This window comes from Bubalus bubalis, chromosome X (genome assembly GCF_019923935.1).
Source record: "Bubalus bubalis isolate 160015118507 breed Murrah chromosome X, NDDB_SH_1, whole genome shotgun sequence".
Classification (NCBI taxonomy): domain Eukaryota; kingdom Metazoa; phylum Chordata; class Mammalia; order Artiodactyla; family Bovidae; genus Bubalus; species Bubalus bubalis.
In genome coordinates this window covers 139,406,771-139,427,006 of record NC_059181.1, presented here as the reverse complement: position 1 = coordinate 139,427,006, position 20,236 = coordinate 139,406,771, and the positions used below count along the sequence as shown (strand labels likewise).

The following is a 20,236-nucleotide window of genomic DNA, read 5'->3' as shown; positions in this document are numbered from 1 at the left end:
TATAACTATATGTTGCACCACTCCCACATATTTTACACAAATGGGGGCAACTACCTATTTGTCCCTGGTGGCTCAGTGGTAAAGAATCTGCCTGCAATGCAGAAAGCAAAGGAGACACAGATTCAATCCCTGGGTTGGGAAGATCCCCTGGAGGAGGGCATGACAACCTACTCCAGTATTCTAGCCTATAGAATCCCATGGACAGAGGAGCCTGGTGGGCTACAAGTCCATAGGGTCGAAAAGAGTCATACACAACAGAAGCGACTGAGCACACATGTATTTGTTTAGTATCTTGCTTTTTTTTCATCCTTACAATATATCTTGGCCATCTTTTCATATCAGCATTTACAAATATACTTTTCTCTTTTTAATAGCTGCACAGTGTCCTATTTTTTGAGTGTATATACACATTATTTTTTAAATCATCTATTGAAGGATGTTTAAGTTACTTCCAATTGTTTACTTTCCTAAACACTGTAATGAATACCCTTCCTAAGAAAGTTTAGAAGGATCTTCAGGCTGTGTGACATTTGTCACCTCTGTAGTTGACAGTGACAATGACAGTGTCAATGACAGTGACCCAAACAGACTCTGCACCGAAGGGAGGAGTATGTTTCCTTGAGTAGAGGAACAATTCTCTACAAAATACTGTAGCCAACAAGTTCAGAGATATTAGAGTTGTCAACAGGTGAAGCCACCTTAGCAAGAGGGCCACCCTGTTTTGACAGTTTAGTAATAGCAGAGACTTGAGGCAATTGCTCAGCACTGATTGTGAGATCAGAAGAGGAATTTCCCTGTTACAAGCAGGGCTGGGGAAGGGCTCTGGGTCCCCCCACCCCCAGACTGTCTGGAAACAGACAAGGATGGGCAGCAGAGCTCCAAATCAGGCAACAGCACGTGTGAAAACAGCAGTGACTTATGAGGAAACTCATAATTCACAGACCAAACCTCTTCCAGCAGAGGGCAGTGCCTCAGATATCAGGCGGGACTCGGGCCAGCTGGAGCCAGAGCTGGAGACTTCGCGGGACAGATTACACCAGCCCTAGGCTGAGAAGAAACTGAACTGAACTGTCCTTTGGATACTGTAAGTGACATTGGGGAGTACTGGAGAGACATATCAGGACTTCACACTAATTTGCTTGTTTTCTAATATCTAACAATTGGGGCTTGGTAATCTCTTTTTATACAGTTGGGCCATTAGGGCTTGCAAGGGGGATTTGAGGTCATTTTTAACTCCACTGGCTACTTACTCTTTCAGGTTTCTGGGTGCATGCCCGAGTCAAAAAAGGAGTGACGTGCCTAAAATATAATCTAGGCTTCTGAACCTGGGGCTCTGTGGATGTGACACAAAGTTTACAAATAGAAAGCAGAGGGAAAGATATGTAAGAAGTAATAATTTTATCTAAAAATAGAAACTTAGTGTGTTTAACCTTAGAGTCCTTTGATTTGAATTTCAAAGATTATGAAGGATGGTTATTAAAACAAACTTTAACTTGGGAGAGCCAGTCATGCAAATTGCTGTGCCTTACAAGATAATGAAAAGAGTTAGTCTGCTGGCCTAAACAATTGCCAATCCACGCTTCCCTGCTGCGTAGCGGTTGGAATCAAAAAAGAGGCAAAACTGAGTTAGAGTACCTTAATAAAGTCTACTTCTAATCCTGTTGTTTTTTGAGCCTGGTGATAAAAAAGAAAGGAGCGACTCTGGCATTTGCTGGTGGAGACAAGGCAGATTTGCCAGGTGATAAAGTAGTGTGTGTGTGTGTGTGTGTGTGTGTTCAATTATTTGTCAGCACGGCTAAAGAAAACACACCACAATGTGTGTGTGTGTGTGTGTGTGTGTGTGTGTGTGTGTGTGTTCAATTATTTGTCAGCACGGCTAAAGAAAACACACCACAGAGGAAATCAGAACCATTAGTGAAGTCGAAGGCTACTTTGCAAGCGTTCCTTCGAAAAATACCAAGTGGAAGGAAGATCAGCAAAGAGAATCCACTTTCTTGGCTGTTTTATTTTCCCTGCCGCTTCTAGTCCGGGGATGTTTGGCTTGTGCTCCGGGTCGTCAGATCCGCCCCGAGCCAATCGACTCTTCAGGCCGGGCTGGGGTCCGCTGAGACGCGGAGGGGCTTCCGCGAGGTCGGGGTGGGACTGTCCGCAGCATCAGCAGCAGAAACAGCAGCTGCGGGCGACCGAGCGGAAAAAGGAGACTCCGGAGGTCCCGAGAGAGGCCCTTTGCCAAGGCCGTAGCCCCGACCCGAAACCGTCCCCGCCGTCTCGCTCAGCAGGGCGCGGCCCCAGCGCCACCCGGCTCGCCCCAGAGAGGTGGGACTTTCCCCACCGGAAGTGATCCTGTCCAGTCTCGGGGAACTGGGGCACCTCAACCAGTGTGTCAGGGAAACCCTTCCGGGTGTGTGCTGGGGGGGGGGGGGGGGGGGGGGTGAGAAAAAAAAAGAGGTGGGTTCGCTTGGAGTCCCAGCGGCCGTCGCCGCCGGACGGCCCCCGCCCCTTTCCCCTCTGCGAGCGGTAGCGCAGGGGAGGCGGTGAGACCGAGGAACCGGCCTCTCGCCATGGCCTTGGCGTGACAGAGTTTCCCGGGCGGCCGGGCGGGTGCGGACGGCAGGGTAAGCGGCGGCGGTGGCGGCCGGGTCCGGGTGGGAGCCGCGGGAGGCGGCCGGCCGGGCTGCCCGGCTGGGGCGGGGGTCAGGCTGGTAACGCGCGCCCTCTCCCCCGCTTCACAGGCCAGACGACACCCGCGGGAGCCGCGGCCCAGAGACCCACCCGGGCGACAGCGACTGGAGCGGAGCCCACAGGCCCGGGCCGGCTCGGCGGCGCGAGCAGGAAGCGGGGTCCCTGGGCCCCTTTGTGTGAAGGGCGAAGGAGGGGTGCGGGGCAGCCCCCGGCCGCGGGCTCCTTGGACGCCTGTCTTCCCGCGGGGGTCCCCGTCGGTCCTGCGGCGTCCCCCCCCACTTCCCTTCGGGGGGCGCGTCTCGCCTCCCCCCGCCCTCCTCCGGGCTGCTCAGGGCTCGCCCTTTCCCCACGCCCCCTGCCTGGGCTTCAGTTCCTATAGGAAGGGCATTACCATCCCATCCCCACCCACCCCGACACTTCGCTCTTTCCCCTCCCCCTCCTTTAACTTCCTCTTCTTCCCCCGTCGGGCCCTCGGCTCCTCTGCACTCTCCTCCCGGGTTCGCAGATTTCCGCCCACCTTCCGCCTCTCCGAGCCGCGCCGCAGCGAGCGGGGTGTTATTTTTCCCTCCCTTTGGTAGGAGTTGGTGAAGGTGAGACTCAATGAGGGAATACAAGGTAGTGGTGTTAGGGAGCGGAGGGGTTGGCAAATCCGCCCTGACTGTGCAGTTTGTCACTGGGACTTTCATTGAGAAATATGACCCCACCATTGAAGATTTCTACCGCAAAGAGATCGAAGTGGACTCTTCCCCCTCCGTGCTGGAAATTCTGGACACCGCAGGAACTGAGCAGTTTGCTTCCATGAGAGATCTCTACATCAAAAACGGCCAAGGTTTCATCCTGGTTTACAGTCTGGTTAATCAACAGTCTTTTCAGGTAACCAAACCAAGTCTTAAGATTTGTAAGAAGGGGGTGTGGTAATCCTACATTTACTTCTGGTTTGCTTGCACCGTGCGTAAATGACTGTTTTGCTTTTGAAAGTTAGACATGGCGCATTTTTGAGGTTACTCCTGGCACGGAAAAGTATCCAGTTGTTTCTGTAGAGAAGACTAAAGTCGCAACCGTCAACAAATGTTTTAAAGTTATTTTTAAGTGAAAGAGAAGTGAAAAAAGAAATGTCAGCTTGTGTATGTTTAGCCTGGACTATAGCCTTCTGAAGTTGCTTGTTCAAGTCCACAAGCCTTCGTTAAGGTACTCAGGCAAACAACATTTAAAAGATAATCTCGGGCAAATAGAGCACTTTGTAAGGAAAATTATTTGGAGACGATTATCTGTTCCACAGATAAATTCCTCTGCGTCTGCTTCGCCCTCCCCCTTTTTGTTCTCACCCAAGTCTCTCAACCAGATTTCTAAATCTTAGGGCCACAAGATGATGAACTCAAGACCTGCCTTCTAGGTACTCTACTTACTTGGAGCGTGTGAAGGGAAGTTAGCAATTGAAAAGACTAGTATCTAAAATTAATAACAAACAAAAATGTAGAATGACTCTCTCTCTTTTTTTTTTCAGTTCAGCCAAATTGATTCTGATAACATTGATTATATAGAAAATATGTGAATCTGGGAACACGGAACAAGTGCAGATTTTTAACCCCCGGCTAGGTGGTGGTCCGATTTCTCTGGAAAGATCTGTCGTGTCCTTCACTGGGAGACAGACTGGAGGTTTAACATTATTTTAAGAGATGCAATAAATATTGCTATTTATTCCTTGAAAATAAATAACCTCGTATTGACCCATTATATTGACCTTCATTGATTTAGGAAATGGATATTTTTTTTCCTGCATTTAAAGGTATGCACTTAATGTTGCTTACTTAAGAGACATTAAGTGCTTTAGCCAAGCCATTGTGCTTTTTTCACTTTTCTTACTATTTTATCTTAAAATGAACTTTCCCAGTGACCTGATGTAGCAACTTCAGGGTTTCTTTTTTTCTTTTAAAGATAAGTAATGGGTAAATTAATCAAAGTTGCTGTGACCAGACTAAAGTTCATTTTATGCAGACTTAAATTCCAAAGCACAACAGTTACAAAAGCATTTTTCTCCAGAAAGTACCAGTGTGCTAAAGGTGCTATTTGACAGACGTTTTCTTTCTACAGGATCCTTGGGACATTTGTTATTCTATTAGCTGACTCTCTTCAGGCTGGCAGTCTTTTGAAGGGTTTTTCATAAGATATCCGTTATAGCTACTTCTTTTATACACATAAATAGGGAGTGAAAAACTTCCATTATTTCAGTAGAGACTTAAACTCTTTTAAACCCAAATGCCATCAATTTGGATTCTCGGCTGAACTTGTTTCTATAAGGACACAGGGGAAAGAAGCTTAACCAGGAAGACTGAATTGATACGTGATCCAACAAAATTGTTGCAACTATCAGCTGTATGTTTTTGTAAATTTTCAGTCCCTTCTTTTGCCTTCATCCTGCATGTAAATTCTGTGTGCTGTAACTGTTCAGATTAAGCACATGTGTTATATTTAAGTCAAACTTTTCAAGTTATTTACAAAAAATTTCAAGAAGTGCAATGTATTGGTAAATTACACTAACTATACAATTATTACATTGTCTTAAATCGATACTACCCCTTGAAAATTGACCCTCCTAGAGAATTGCTAAGGCTCTTATCTTTTGTAATTAGTTGTAATTACTTAGAAAAAGTAATATATACGAGGGAGAAAATTCACATAATATACCCGAACATAGGCAAAGGAAAATTTGACTTCTTCCGGCCCAAATCTGCCCCCCTCCTCGGCATTGTCCCTCCCAGGAGCTGCTCACTAATGTACAGTAACTTCTAATACTGAAGGGTATTTTAAGGATCAAGGCATACCATTACATTTAAAACTAAATACTGAAGTGTGTTTGGTCTTCTAGGCACAAGGCCGTGTTTTTCTTCCCACCTAAAACACTTTCTCTCAAGTGCTCTTGCTAAATGGCTAGGAATGCATAGATGCTGCAATCCTGTGCTGGGGTAACAGGTGTTACCAGGAGTGATGACAAGCTGGCAGGTTTAAGGACATGGCCAAACACCCTTTTGGATTCATCATGTTTGGGGATTTGCTTTTGAAATCAGTGTCGACTGAGGGAAAGAAGTGACTAAATGAGGCCTAAAGTTATTGTTCAACCTACATTTTATATTCTTGACAAATCCAGCAGGTAGGGCCTGTGGAAAATATCTATTCCTACTTCAATGGAGAAAGTGACATTTTCTCCATTTGGGTGTGTGGTTTTATTGTGGATTCAGCTTTCTCTACTCACTGAAGGATGACTTCTTGGGATATTGCAATATTTCTTTTATGGTTATGCAAACAGCATAATTTTTTTCTTTCTCTTTGTGATTGTTTACATAGGATATCAAGCCAATGAGAGATCAAATTGTCAGAGTGAAGAGATATGAAAAAGTCCCACTGATCCTAGTAGGAAATAAAGTGGATCTGGAACCAGAAAGAGAGGTTATGTCTTCAGAAGGCAGAGCTCTGGCTCAAGAATGGGGCTGTCCTTTCATGGAGACATCGGCAAAAAGTAAATCAATGGTGGATGAACTTTTTGCTGAGATCGTCAGGCAAATGAACTATTCTTCCCTACCCGAGAAGCAAGATCAATGTTGTACAACTTGCGTTGTCCAGTAAAAAATAAAAAGATAACCTCAATCATGGCCATACCGAGCAGGTTAGTTGTTGATGGAACCTTATGTTTTTGATCAAGTATAACAAAAAGCTTAATATTAATACACGTGGTACCTTAAATTTCTTTATTTTTGAAACAAAACATTTCCGTTAGCACAAAATAATCAACATTCAATATAGATAATTAAAAGAGAGACAGGTCAGTAAAATGAAGGTAAGAAACTGTCTGTACTCCCAATACCAGGATTCGTTTTTTAAAGTGAGTTTACTGTTCTCTCTCTGATCTCTAACATTCCTTTGGGGTGGGGTGAGTTAAAGGATAATTTTCCCTGTTTGGGTGATTTAGCATTCAAAGTGCATGGGAGAACATCCAGTAATAACTTGAGAAGATGATTAGTTTTGTGTTTTCTGTGCTTTTCTATCATGAGCTGGAGAGCTGCTTTAATTGAAATCATCAATTTACTAATCACCCAAGTGCTAGATTTAGCAGAACGATGATTTAATCAAGTTCATATGTATGTTACACTGGAGAGACTTAAGTGACCTCTGATAATAACAAAGTATAGTGCCACAGTGTACCTTGACTCATTATGAATAATATGGTCCAGATGAGAAACTGGTGAAATCATCTGCAATGTGTTTAGAATGGACAACTCCAAGCCCAGGAAACATTTATATTCAGCTTAATAAATAATGGAGTTAATAAGAACAATGGCAAAATCTTCAAACCTCTCATTGGGCTAAATAACGTAATAAAGGTGTTTTTTAAATGAATGCATTTTTTGAAAAGTAAGGTTCTGTAAAACTTACTGATCATTAAAAATAAGATAACTTTATTCATATCACGATCTTTTAATCTAGATTGTAATTAGGCAGATAGTCTCACTTAGGCAATAATACCTAGATAATAAGACAACCAATATCCTGGATGACTGAGAAACTGCAGAAAATGCCAGACTAGCCAGACAATATCAGGAATGGAATTGATTATTTTGAGCCAAGACTGACCTCAAGTCTAAGAGGCAGTGTTGCAAATGGCAACAGCCATTTCAGATCACACAAATGATTCCTAATCAAAGGTCTGGCTTTATATGTGCTCCCTGGAGAAAAGACTAACGGTCCCTAATTTATTTTTTCAGACAAGATTTCCTGTCAGCTAGTGTCATCTTTGAAAATGAAGGATGACAACAGTGCTTTATTCAAAATGCTTTCACTCATCAACTTTTGAGCATACCAGAATGCGATGAAAACACATTGTTGTCTTATACCTATCTCCATCTGTTATCATATAGCGTCACTCTGCAGACTGTAGCCCAGTGTATGTCTTGTTGATAACGTCATACTTGCAATATAGTTTTTTGAGGCAGTATGTAGGTGACTGAGTCCAGTGTTCTTGTTTCCACAGTGTCTCTTCTTAAATCTCAAGCCAGCTTCAAGTTCGAACAAGTTGTGTGTGGTGTTGCATCTTTACCATTATGCTCTACTTCTCTGACATTTTTAACCAGGCAAATAACATGTTGTATGCATTTTAGTTTTATCATCTTTATAAAAAATTAACCAGCTCCTGCAAAACATTCCCAATTTTTCCCCCATAATTATTGCAGACAGCTATTGGAAGGAAACAGTAAAATGGATTTCATACATGTGGAGGGCCACTGTCTTAGTCAAGTTGGCAAATGAATGATGTATAAAGCTATTTTTAAAGGTTTCTTATTCTGAGTTATTTCTGAGTTTATTTTATTTTGCAGCTTTTGTGATCTAAATTACTTTTAATCTGTTTGATTACAGGAATGATTAAATAGACTTTTTAATATCTCAAGCAAACTATGTTTATATTTGTTAACTAAAGTACTAAAATCAGAAAATAATAGTATCAATAATTGCTTCTTTTATAATACTGGGTTAAGTTGCCTGGGTAGTTTTTGTTTGTTTTTTTATAAGCAGAATACACAATTAAAGGTGTGAGCCTTGAAATCTAATCAGCTGGATTTCTAAAAATGTTACAGGGTGTCCCCTGACCAAGATCTTTTAGAACAAAACACTATATGCAGTGGAGTTTTTTTGCTATCAAATATGATTGAACTGATGTGGTTAGGTTATCTGTAATCAGAGGTCCATAAAGTTTGTTCTTGCTTACTATTTATTTTTTAAAAGTAGGTGATGGATTCTGAGTCCTGTAGCTTGAGTCACAGAGCTCTGAGGTCCATCAGTCCCAGATCTAGATTGAAGATAAAACTTTGACAAGTAAAGGTGATTTGAGAAATGTTTGTCCTTAATGTTTAGAAGAGAACCTTGTCCACATTAGAGATAGTAAGACTCAGACAAGTCAGAAGGACTGTGATTGTTGTAAATAGTTTTCTCTTTAATTGAAAGGGAAAGTTTATTAATGCTCTAAGAATTACTTCTGGTAATACCTCACATTTATTTCTTATCACCCTTCAATTGGAGTCACCAGTCTCCTGCCCAACACCTGTTTATCTGCATGTCTCCCAGGATGGTTTCCCCACCTTTCACCCTCCCATTGGCAGTAATCTCAGTGTAAGTTTGGAAGCAGTGCCAGATTCCTTACGCGCTGCTTTCATGGCTGCTTTCCTTACTGACCTGAGGAGCCTGCCATCAAGTGCTTTGAAGGACTTCATTACTGTGATACAGTGTTGCAGCCTTATCTTGATTTTGTTAACTATATCATAGCTCCTTTCTATTAATGTAAAGAGTTGACATTTGGCTGTTGTGATATACTGTTGTTGAGAATGATTAGTGTTTTCTTAACAATCTTATAATACTATAACAGAAGTAAATCACAGTGCTGTGGGGGTTTAGGGAAAGGAGAGACCAAAGTTAGAGCAGGTTGCTCAACATTCAGGGCTCTTTGTTGTAGGAAGCATTGCATTCTGTGCATTGCAGAATGTTTAGTAGCATCCTTGGCCTCTACCTATCAGATGCCAGGAGTATTTCCTCCATCCCTCTGTTGTGATGAACAGAAATATTTCCAGACATCGCCAAGTATCTCCTGGAGGGCAAAATTGCCCTGGTTAAGAAGCACTGATTTAGAGGAACTGGGAAGCAGTAGCATTTGAGTTAGGCCTTGAAGAATGGGTAGGATTTGAGTAGATGGGGGAAGGGTAGAGGTGGTTTCAAAACAGAAGGAATGCAAAAAAGAAGCAAAATAATATCCTAAAAATATTCTGTTAATTCCCTGAAAAGTGGGAAGTAAAGTTATTCCTAAAATGTGAGCTTTTGGTAAATACTGGCATATAGAGTTTTTTTTTTTTTTTTTTAAAGATTATTTTTTCAAGGATCCCTATATCTCAGTCCAGTATTCACAGAAGTTACTGTTTGGGTTTTTTTTATTAAAAAAAAAAACAGGAATATAAAAAGGTGTTCTTCACTGCAGTTAGAAGGTCTCCTGCAGGATTTTATCGTATTTTTCTCTGTATTATGAACAGGTTCTCCCAACGAGAGTAAGTGGTGCATAAGAGTACCAAACACCAGGAATCAAACTGAAAGAACAAAGATCATTATTTATGTCGGCCTCGGTTCATTATATATGTCAGCCAGAAGAAAAAGGGAGATTCTTGATTCAAGACTAGCACATCATTTCACGTGGCAGCAGAATGCCCAGGATGTTAACAAAGGCTCCTGAAAGGCTGAACCATCTATGAATGTCATTTTAGTCTAGCTGACCTTACTATTTCTAAACACAGTGAAATCAATTAGCATTTCCAGCTGTTTAAAATAAATAAGTGTGTGGAATCAGAATTGTTTCAAATCTTTTTTCCACCTTTTAATTAGATATGACATGCTGGGGATTTAGCAGACGTGAGGGGGACATCATGAAAATTAAATCACATTGTATACTTAAAGTCCTGGCATTTTCATGTCCAAGTTAAGTATTAATCATATTAGTAAAACACCAGGGTGGAATTCTGTTGCTGAAGTTACAGTTTCAGATAGATACTTCCTCCCCCACCCCCACATCTTGCATGTCACTGTAGAGAAAATACCTAAGCTTATCTAAATGCTTATCTAAATGCTTGTTTGTCATCCAGCTCACATAATGAGCCAAAATGGAGCCTGTGACATGGCAGCCTTGGGGTAGTGTGTACTAGGGTACACATAGACCTGCAGTGGACCTGGGGTAAAGGAGAGAAGAGAGTTGCCTCGTCCTTTCTGCCCTCTACTTCTCCCAGACCTTCACTGACACCTACAGGGCTCATGGTTTGGGACTGTTCAGAGTGGATAGGTGCCTAGTTAGACCTGTTCTAGGTGTCGAGGTGTCTGGTGAATAGAATGACTGTATATCTGTTCCTGCTTTAATTGTTTCCTTTTAACCTCAAGATTAGGCTTTTATTGCAGAATGAAATGCATTTGAGCCATTCACTTTTACTCTTTTACCTCTCTATCTCAGAATGAACCATCAGTAGAATTAACAAAAATTGCATCATGGAGTTGGAGAATTGCCACTGAGGAAGTATTCTAGCCATACTTAAGGAAAGATTCTCCTCGTGGGATTACTTCACAGTGGAATTCTAAAATCCAGAAGATAACTATCACCAAGAAAAACTTAAATCCTGTCAGCTGTTGGAAAAATTTATGCTACTAAAAACATACTCCCAAATTCCTTTGATTAGCCACAGTCTTAGGAATATAGGATTCAGAAAAAGCAATTTAGGGTTGAAGGGAACAGTCCCCTACCTGTTTAATTCAAAGTTAGCACCTGGGATCAGATCATTGGGCTCACATTGCTGCTTATTATCAGTGGGCATGGTCATATTATTTGAAATCTCAGAATTGAATTCATCATATTAATTTAAACTTAGAGATTTTAGGTCTAGGATGTAAGAAAAATAGTTTTTTCTTTCTACCCTGGGTTTACTGTAAACTTTCAGGGTGCATGTTCTCCTTGAAGCACAGGTCCCCTTTCATTTGCATATTCTATGCCATAGGTTCAGCTTCTGCTCTCTGTGTTTGACCCTAGTTCTCTCACTTCACCCCCTAAGAAGCTTCATCAGTGTTACTCGTTACAGTGGAGAAACAAACAAGATATTTAACAGAAATATTAACTGTCAACAGAATTCTAGCCTAGTGCTTTGTTAATATAACTAATATTTAAATGGGATACGAACATGCCAAGTAAAAAATGTGAAGCAAAATGTAGTTTTTAAAAAGCTCCTTTGGTTAAGTCCCCAGAATATCATATGTATAAAACTGGAAAAAATTAAAATTGATTATGATTACACATTTATTTTTGCTAAAAAGAATGGTAGTAAATACCACTGTATTTAGAAATGCTAAATCCAGCTAAGCTAAAAAGACACTCATAAACTGCTAAGCCTTTCAGGAGCCTTTGTTAATATCCCAGGCATTCTGCTGCCACGTGAAATGATGTGTTGGTCTTGAATCAAGAGTCTCCCTTTTTCTTCATGCTGACATAAATAATGATCTTTGTTCTTTCAGCTCTATGTTTGCTATTCTCGTGTACCGATTTACCCCACTTGGGAGACCCTATTTCATAATTTCCTGAGCAAAAGGTTTGGACTGTTTGGGATTTCTTTTTTTTTTTTTTTCTTTCCTCTCTCTCTTTCATAACAAAATCTAATTAGAAGAAAGTGGAAAAGTGAAACCAGTCAAGCAAGAATTTGAGCAGAAGCCTCCACAGTTCAGATTTGTTGCGTGTCTGGCTGGAAAGTTGAGAGTGAGGACAAGGATCACTTGTGTTCTATCTCACAAGCAGCAAGTTATACTTCTGCAGTGTGTCTAGATGTGATATCCTGAGAGTTAAAAAGTATGACTTTGACCAGCTGCCTTCAAAGCTTCTGGAATGTTTTTTAAATGAATGAGAGTTTTGGTACACTGGAAAGTTTGCGTTCACAGTATGAAGCAGTAACATTTGCATTCTGTGTACTTCTAATCTTAGAAGGACTGTCGTTTTTCTCTTAATGCATGCTTTTGCCTCAGGATTTATTACTGCAGAGCATTAAAATGTAATACTCTCTTGAAAAGTAGTAGGTATTAATACTTTAATAGTACGCCTTGTATTAATATTGTTGAATCTGACCTGGGATTTATTTGTGTCTCTTGATTTCACTGGAGTATTCTCATCCTATGGAATGTGGGTAGACCAAATGTTAACCAGGCTTTTAGAGAGTGAGAAATATCACATATATCGCCTTTTATTTAATGTAGATTATGGTTAATAAGCTGATTTGTATTCTTAGTGTTTATTTTGGCTAGAAATAATTACTATTTCCTCAATTTTATTTCAGAGAATACCTGAATTATTAAATCATCCAAGTCTTCCCTATTTGAGACATATTCATATTCGAAAATCCCCAACTCTTTGTAATTGCTTATTTTGAAAAGTGTGGATTAAAATTTATAGTCAACTTATTAATTCATATTAATTGAGGAAAGTCCAGTTTGAATTACTGAAAAATCCTCACAATGAATTACATATAGAATGAAATACTGTTGTGTTCAAATAGGTATAAAAATTCAAATGGGTTTAAAAATAAAAATATAAAGGTCTTTAATTTGGATATCAAAGACATAATCCTGTTCCTCTAGAAATTTAAACATAGTTGAGAAATGAAAAAATTACCTGACATTTGACACACAAAGTGCTTTCACATAGTGCCTTATGTGATATTTATTACCACAACCCTGTCAGGAAAGAATTTTATCCTTATTTTCATGATGAGGAAACTGACTTTCCTAAGCTTAAATAACTAATGTCCTGATTAACAACTTCTTTTAATGCAAAAATTTTTTGAACTTTTGCATATTATTTAGTTCATAATCACTATACATTTAATACTATTTCCCATTAAAAATATGAAAAGATCAAAGTAGTAACATTTGCCACTTTTATACTATTAACATCTTTTAAACATGTAAGAATTTAAATATTGTATACTTTATTCAACGAAGTATGTATTTCATCCAATGCATCATTATAGTGTTGCTATAATTTACTGACTCTTGAACTGCAGAAGATTATTTTTACTTAAATTTATGAGGAACACAGTGAAATTCCACTTTACAATTTTGGTACCACTTGCATGTGTATAGAGATCTGTTGTCAGTGTTCTCATTTTAAACTGTAATCTATATATCTGCATTTTTATGATATTTTTATCTTAATTGCAGATAAAACTCAGAGGAAATTTGCACAGATGCTGCTTTGGAGAACTTTACAACCTGGGTTGCAGAACTGAGCCTTGGTAAACCTGTCTCTATTACAGCATGTTGCCATACATCTAATTAAGTGCATAAGGTCTTTGGCCTTCAAGATCCATTGACCTTAAACAGGATTGCTTAGCACGTTTACCATATGTTTAAAAATCTGTTCTTTATCAATCAGTCCTTTTGTAGCTTTCTAAGTTCTTAATGATGGCTAATATGCAAGAATTAATTTTTAATATTTTGATTGATTTCTTTAATCAGTTTCTCAACTTGTATTTATTAAATACTCAAGCTCAGTATTACCTACTCAATGCCTTTTAAAAGAAAGTTATAATGGAGAAAAAAATTGAGCCTTAAACAAATGGTTACTTCTGTATATTACCTCGCGCCAGTGCTTCATTCTATTTGTAAAATCTTTCTCCTTTAAGTGATTGGTTAATACTTTCAGACTTTGTTTACGTGTGGCAGTGTTGTAAAAAGAAACTAAAGATCACATTTTACCTGTGTGGATGGACTATCCCTTTTCTTCAAGTGCAGTTTGTGATGTGTTTTTGTGTTAACATGTTCTGAAACTTATGGTTGATATTTGAAATTGTAGCGCATTTAGCTAAAGAGTTAAGCATTTGATTCCATTAGGTTTTCACATGTGTTAATCTCATTTACAGCATCAAATTGCAGCAGTAACATTTTCCTTTCTGTGAAGTTCTAAATTTAGTTATGACCTACTTAGCAATGCCTTTGAAAAGGGATATTGTATCCATGGTAAATTAATTGTATACCTAAACAGAGATTGCTCAGCTTTGCCTGTCAGGCTTGTAAGTGACATCTAGTAGACTTCTGCACATGTAAAATTAAATTCAAATAAAATCATATACACTTTGTAGTTCTTAATATTTGTCTTTCTGAATAATAGTTTAAAGCAATATTTGTTAAAGTTTTCTTGCACTATCACAGTTGCTTTTTAGTTATTTCTCAAGAAGCATGTTTGTAGTAGAGACAAAAATCTGTGTAACAGAAGGGAAGATAGCGCCAAGTCTCTGGGCGTTTTTTTCCTTTGTTTTTGTTTATTCTTTTTGCAAATGTGCTTCTAATAGCCATTGCCTTCCATGTTGTTTACCTAATCAGCACATTTTGTCTGAATACTTGAACATTTAACAATAACACAGGTATAGAAACAGAAAGTAAACTTATAAAGAGTAATCTTGTGATTCAGTTCTAACATCATGACAATGAGCGCTTTTTCTAGCAATGATTTTAAAATTTTGTAAGTTTGACAGTATTTTGTTGTTGGGTTTTTACTTGGTTTTAGTTGTGTGCTTTTAATTTGCAGAAGTTAATAACTGCAGCTCACCTACTGCACCAAAGTTCTCGATTTTAGGAGCCCAGCTTTAGTCATTTGAACATGCTTCTAAATAAAACAAAACAAAAATACCAAAACCAGACTTTTGATCTATAATAATAGCTCAATAACTTTGTCAAGGAAAGCTCTAATATATGCAGTGATGGTTTTTGGAAGGGTGTGGCAATTTTAAATTTATATTGTGTGTGATGTTCAGATAAAGTGATATCTACATTCATGTGATTTATTGGTCAGTATGACCATTAATTATTGTGTAGAAATTAATTAAACTTTGTTTTCCTTTTTTAAAATCGTGTTGCATTTGATTCCTGATCGAATTCCCTCAAAGTGGACTCTTGATCTTAGATTTTGAATTTTATGGTGAGATTGTAAGGGTGGAGGCAATTGAAACTTAGTTATTTATAAACTGCTTGAAATGAATACCTAATTTAAGTTTGCACTTTAATACCAAACTTAAAACCAAAAGCTCAGTTCAAAGTAGGTTAAGTGATTGTGGTTCATTTTTATTAGCTTTTGTGAAATTCTAAAGGAATCAAATAATTCATGATGATTTAAATTTTCTGCAGATGGATTTTTTTTTTTAATGCAGTGTTTCTTTCCTATGGATAGTTATTGTTCTCTCGCTCTCTTGCTCTGTCACAGACCTCAGCAGCAAATTTAACTTGAATTCACTTAGGATCACAGGAGTCAGGGGAAAGTGATTTAAAGGTGATTTCTCCAGCACATTTTAAGAAAAGGGACCAAAAGTTATTTTAGCTTCCTCAATAGATTGCATGTCAAGTTGCTTATTAGGATAATAAATTAAATGCAATATATGTCTCGTCTTTACTATGGCATCTGTTTAGGAGTTGTTCAAATCACTGCAGTAGGGCTCTGCAAATAAAATCATGTAATCTATTATCATGGATCTAATGTACTGTAACTTTATCAATGAAAGTTAAAAAATCTCGAATAACAAGTACAAACATTGAACAATGACCTATAAATATTTGTAAAAGTAAAATTTTTCCAATAGATTTCATTCTTGTCATTTTGTAAGACGACCCTGCAGTCCACATGTTTGTAACTTTTTTAATAAAATAGACATCTGTATTACTGAGGTTGGTTTCCTGAATTATTTGGTGTATCACTGCTTGTTATTTGCTAACTTGTAAATCTTTTTCATAACTTTTTTTAAACTTTTGATAAAAAGTCATTACTTTTTATCAAGATGATAATGTGTATTGCAGTACATATTTAAAGAAGTTAAATGTCCCCCTGTGTTCTTAGTCACCATTCTGGCATATGTGGGAAAAAACTGAGCTATATCCTAAAATGTAATATTTAATCAATTGAATAACTTATAAATAAATTAGAAATTCAAAATAATGGGTAAAAAAGAATAATGACATCCCATATGGAGAAAGTGGCCCAGCTGCAAATCTATTGGCTGGGAATTGTCCATGTGTAGGAGATTCCAGACAGTATTATGCATTATAATTAAATTCTGAAATAATAAGTTAAAATCCAACACAATTATCACTTTGTTTTATCCAGTGAAAGGCTTTTGCCAATCACTTTTAATTCACTGCTTTACTCAATATTTTTAAATTGTTGAACTAAATAGTTGTTTTAATCTCAACTTTTTTTAATGCCACAATGTTTTCTTCAAGTTGGACAGTTCTGTATGTCCAAATATATTATGAACTGGCTTTTTAAAAATTGTAATAATTGACAGATTTATATACCTGTGTCATAACATACAGAAGATATTTTGTTGTTTATTACCATCGATTATCAGTCTTTAGTTGGGCTCTAAATACCCCATATATGTCATACTAGATGCTGTCAAGTCCAAAAGCCCGTTTTTTTTTTTTTTTGTTTTTTTTTTAAAGGGCTCTCGTGACTTCAGGGCCCTCCCCCTTTTTTTTCCGCTGAAGGAGTAGCATCCCTCATCCAGCAAGGTCAACATTTTTAACTAAGTGAACAACAGAGAGAGGAGAGGATGGAACAGGGTAAGTGCCTGATGACCAGTATCAGTAGGGTACTCAGTCACAGTCAGGTCACCTTTATGTCACCAACTTTTCTGCCCTTTTCATATACTTATCCAGGGAGAAGATTCATCCTTCAGGACATAACGGCTTGAAGTCAAGAGCCAAGGCTATAAGATTTCTCATTCAGATTTAAAACAGGGACAGTTTTTCTAGATTCCATATATATGTGTTAATATACAGTATTTGTTTTTCTGACTTACTTCATTCTGTATAACAGGCTCTAGATTCATCCACCTCACTGGAACTGACTCAAATGCATTCCTTTTTATGGTTGAATAATATTCCATTGTATATATTTACCAGCAATCTAGAAAAATGGTTCATACAATGAACCTATTTGCAGGGCAGGAATATAGATGGAGACATAGAGAAAGGACTTGTGGACACAGTGGGGAAAGGAGAGGATGGGACAAATTGAGAGAGTAGCATTGAGATACATAATCACATGTAAAACAGATAGCTGGTGGGAAGCTGCTGTATAACACAGGGAGCTCAGCCTGGCACTCTGTGACAACCTAGAGGGGTGGGCTGACATGGGCTGGAGGGAGGAGCAGGAGGGAGGGGAGATACGTATACATATGGCTGAGTCACGATGTTGAATGGCAAAAGCCAACACAACATCGTAAAGCAATTATCCTCCAATTTAAAAAATGGGGACAGTTTTTCAGATAAGCTCCTACTTTCACATACATTTGTCTCATTTGAACCTGACAACTATCTAGTGCTTTGAACATCATGTCCCCAATTTGTTGATGAAACCAAAGCTCAGGAGAGTTGTGACTTAAGATCATGAAGGAAAAGAATTAAAATGTTGAGGAGGGTACTTTGGGACAAGTTTTAAGATGAATTCATCATTGGGTAGAGTCAAATAGGTGCTATTAAAATCATAAAGCTCGTGGAAACAAAAGACACACAGTAAGAAATAACTGTTTTGAGTCAGAGTGACAGTTCATATATAACAAAATACTATGGGTCCTATTTAAAGGTAATGTGTTTGTTATATTGCTAAGAGTTTATGTAAGACATAAGCTATTTTCATTATAGCTATTTTTCTTTGGAAAGTCAATGTCTTAAATCAAGATTTGGCAGTCTTTGGCTGCCAGGCAGAATACAGCCCAGTTACCAGTGCCAAAAGAACTGTAGTTAGATTTAGCAGCTGTATCCTGAATCCATTGCAAAGCTGAGCTGCACCCTTTTTCTACCTAAATGTAGATTTTGAATGGAGGATCAGAAGAGCAGCTGATCCCAGCCACATTCTTTGTCACTAAATAGACCTAATTCTGTGCTTACAGACGTTAATGTCTATGGCCCAGGCTACTCCGTTCACAAACTCAATGATTCTGTCATTGTACAGGACCCATTCATGAGTTTTCTCCCATAAACTGTGAGCTCCTTGAAGGTAGGGCCTTGCCTAAGTCACTTCTCAACCTATAGTGTATTATAGGTGCTCAATAAATATTTTATGAAACTACAGTCACGGAATCAGTATGGAAGATAGGTGTTCACTCTTTAGAAAATTCTTCCATTTCCTATTGGTCTTTTTTTATTTATAGTAGGTAGTATGGGAAATACATTTTCTTCCCCCATATTCCTTCATCCTCAGCAGCACTAAGGTGATTTTTTTTGCTCATTTGTTTTGTTTTCTGTTTTTGTTTATGAGTGAAGTAATTGTTTCTAAACTCACTTTCAAGAGAAATATTTCCATATTTCCATATCACCATAAAGAGATGGCCCATGCATGCATACTGTAAATATGGACTGAAGACCCTTGAGTTCTAAGATTAAATTCCCCAAGACTCTAGGGAGAAGAATACAATCAAGAAAGAGTGCTTGCTCATGCCTGGATTTCCTCTCCAATAGATTTCAAAGCCGATCCAGACCTTTCCCAGCTTCATTCTTAGGCTGGGAAAAGACTGGGTTTCCCAATCTTTCAAATATTTACCCTTAATGAGGCAATAATTCCTATTCTCCCTGCAAACCTTCAAGTGATTGCCCACCTACACCCCTACAGTCATCTCCTTGGCCTTTCCTTTAATCTTGTCCCCATTTCCTTCATTGTACCTATCAGTTAACATATACCCCCCATAAACAACTCCTACCCTGTCCCCTCCCTTTTTCCATATGAATCTTAATGATAGTTTTACGAATAATAAAACTAATGGAAATAAAGGTTTTTTACTCTGATTCTCTAAACCCCAAGATTGCGTTTCCAAATCCTTAAATACCAATCTGTTGTTGTTCAGTTGCTTAGTCGCGCCTGACTCTTTGTGACCCCATGGACTGCAATATGTCAGGCCTCCCTGTCCTTCACTATCTCCTGGAGTTTGCTCAAACTCATGTCCATTGAGTTGGTGAGCTATCTAACCATCTCATCCTCTGTCACTCCCTTCTTCTTTTCTTGCCTTCAATTTTTTCTAGCACCAGGGTCTTTTCCAATGAGTTGGCTCTTCACATCAGGTGGCCAAAGTACTTCAGCTTCAGCTTCAGTATCAGTCCTTGCAATGAGTATTCAGGAGTGATTTCCTTTAGGATTGACTGGTTTGATCTCCTTGCTGTCCAAGGGACTCTCAAGAGTCTTCTCCAGCACCACAGTTCAAAAGCATCAATTCTTTGGTGCTCAGCTTTCTTTATGGTCCAACTCTTATACCCATACATGACTACAGGAAAAACCATAGCTTTGACATCTCTGCCTTTTAATATTCTGTCTAGGTTTGTTATAGTCTTCCTTCCGAAGAGCAAGTGTCTTAATTTCATGGCTGCAGTCACCATCTGCAGTGATTTTGGATCCCCAGAAAATAAAATCTGTCACTGCTTCCACTTTTTCCGCTTCTATTCACACCAGTAATTGAAGACATCTTCTGGTTGGCCTTAAACCAAAGTCAGGTTATTCCCCAAAGATCGGCCCCATGTATATGCTTCAATATCAGTGATCTCTGTGGTCTGCCATGTAATCAGAGACTCCCAGATGCCCCAAAAAGACCTTCAGGAATTGGCTCCTGAGGCTTGAGATACTTTTCCTCATGCTGTAAGCCTCAGGGAACGCCCCAGACTGACTAGTTTGAAGCTCCTACCAGATGCTGTAAGCTTTAAACTTTGGAAGGGGGATGCAAAGGAGGGAGGGGCTTAAGCTCATCTAAACTTTTTCTTGGACCTTGAAAGTGGACAGGTAATGTCCACTTTCAAGAAATGTAAGGATCTCTGGGGGTTCTGGCTCTTCAGTAAATCTGAGTTTGGGGGTTCATTGTTTAAGAGGGAGCCCCAGGAAACCCTTATACCAATGGGCATGGTTTTCTCTGATTTCCTCTTTTGCACACCAGTTCCTCTTTTGAACACTTGTATGGCTATCCTTAGAAAAATC

General features: G+C 38.9%; 1 protein-coding gene across 4 annotated transcripts; it reads left to right on the top strand.

The window, feature by feature from the left end:
* The first annotated feature begins 957 nt into the window (after window positions 1-957).
* Window positions 958-15,944, top strand: RAP2C (RAP2C, member of RAS oncogene family). 4 transcript variants are annotated; one of them, XM_025277272.2, is made up of 4 exons: window positions 958-1,084; window positions 2,733-3,555; window positions 6,025-6,343; window positions 13,450-15,944. In XM_025277272.2, the coding sequence occupies exons 2-3, from the start codon at window positions 3,283-3,285 to the stop codon at window positions 6,301-6,303; spliced, it is 552 nt and encodes a 183-aa protein (XP_025133057.1). In that variant the 5' UTR covers window positions 958-1,084; window positions 2,733-3,282; the 3' UTR covers window positions 6,304-6,343; window positions 13,450-15,944. The 4 variants fall into 4 exon arrangements, with proteins under 4 accessions (XP_025133057.1, XP_044793550.1, XP_045020277.1 ...); XM_044937615.1 differs by lacking the exon at window positions 958-1,084 and adding an exon at window positions 1,889-2,316; XM_025277271.3 differs by lacking the exon at window positions 958-1,084 and adding an exon at window positions 2,405-2,615.
* Window positions 15,945-20,236: the final 4,292 nt, after the last annotated feature.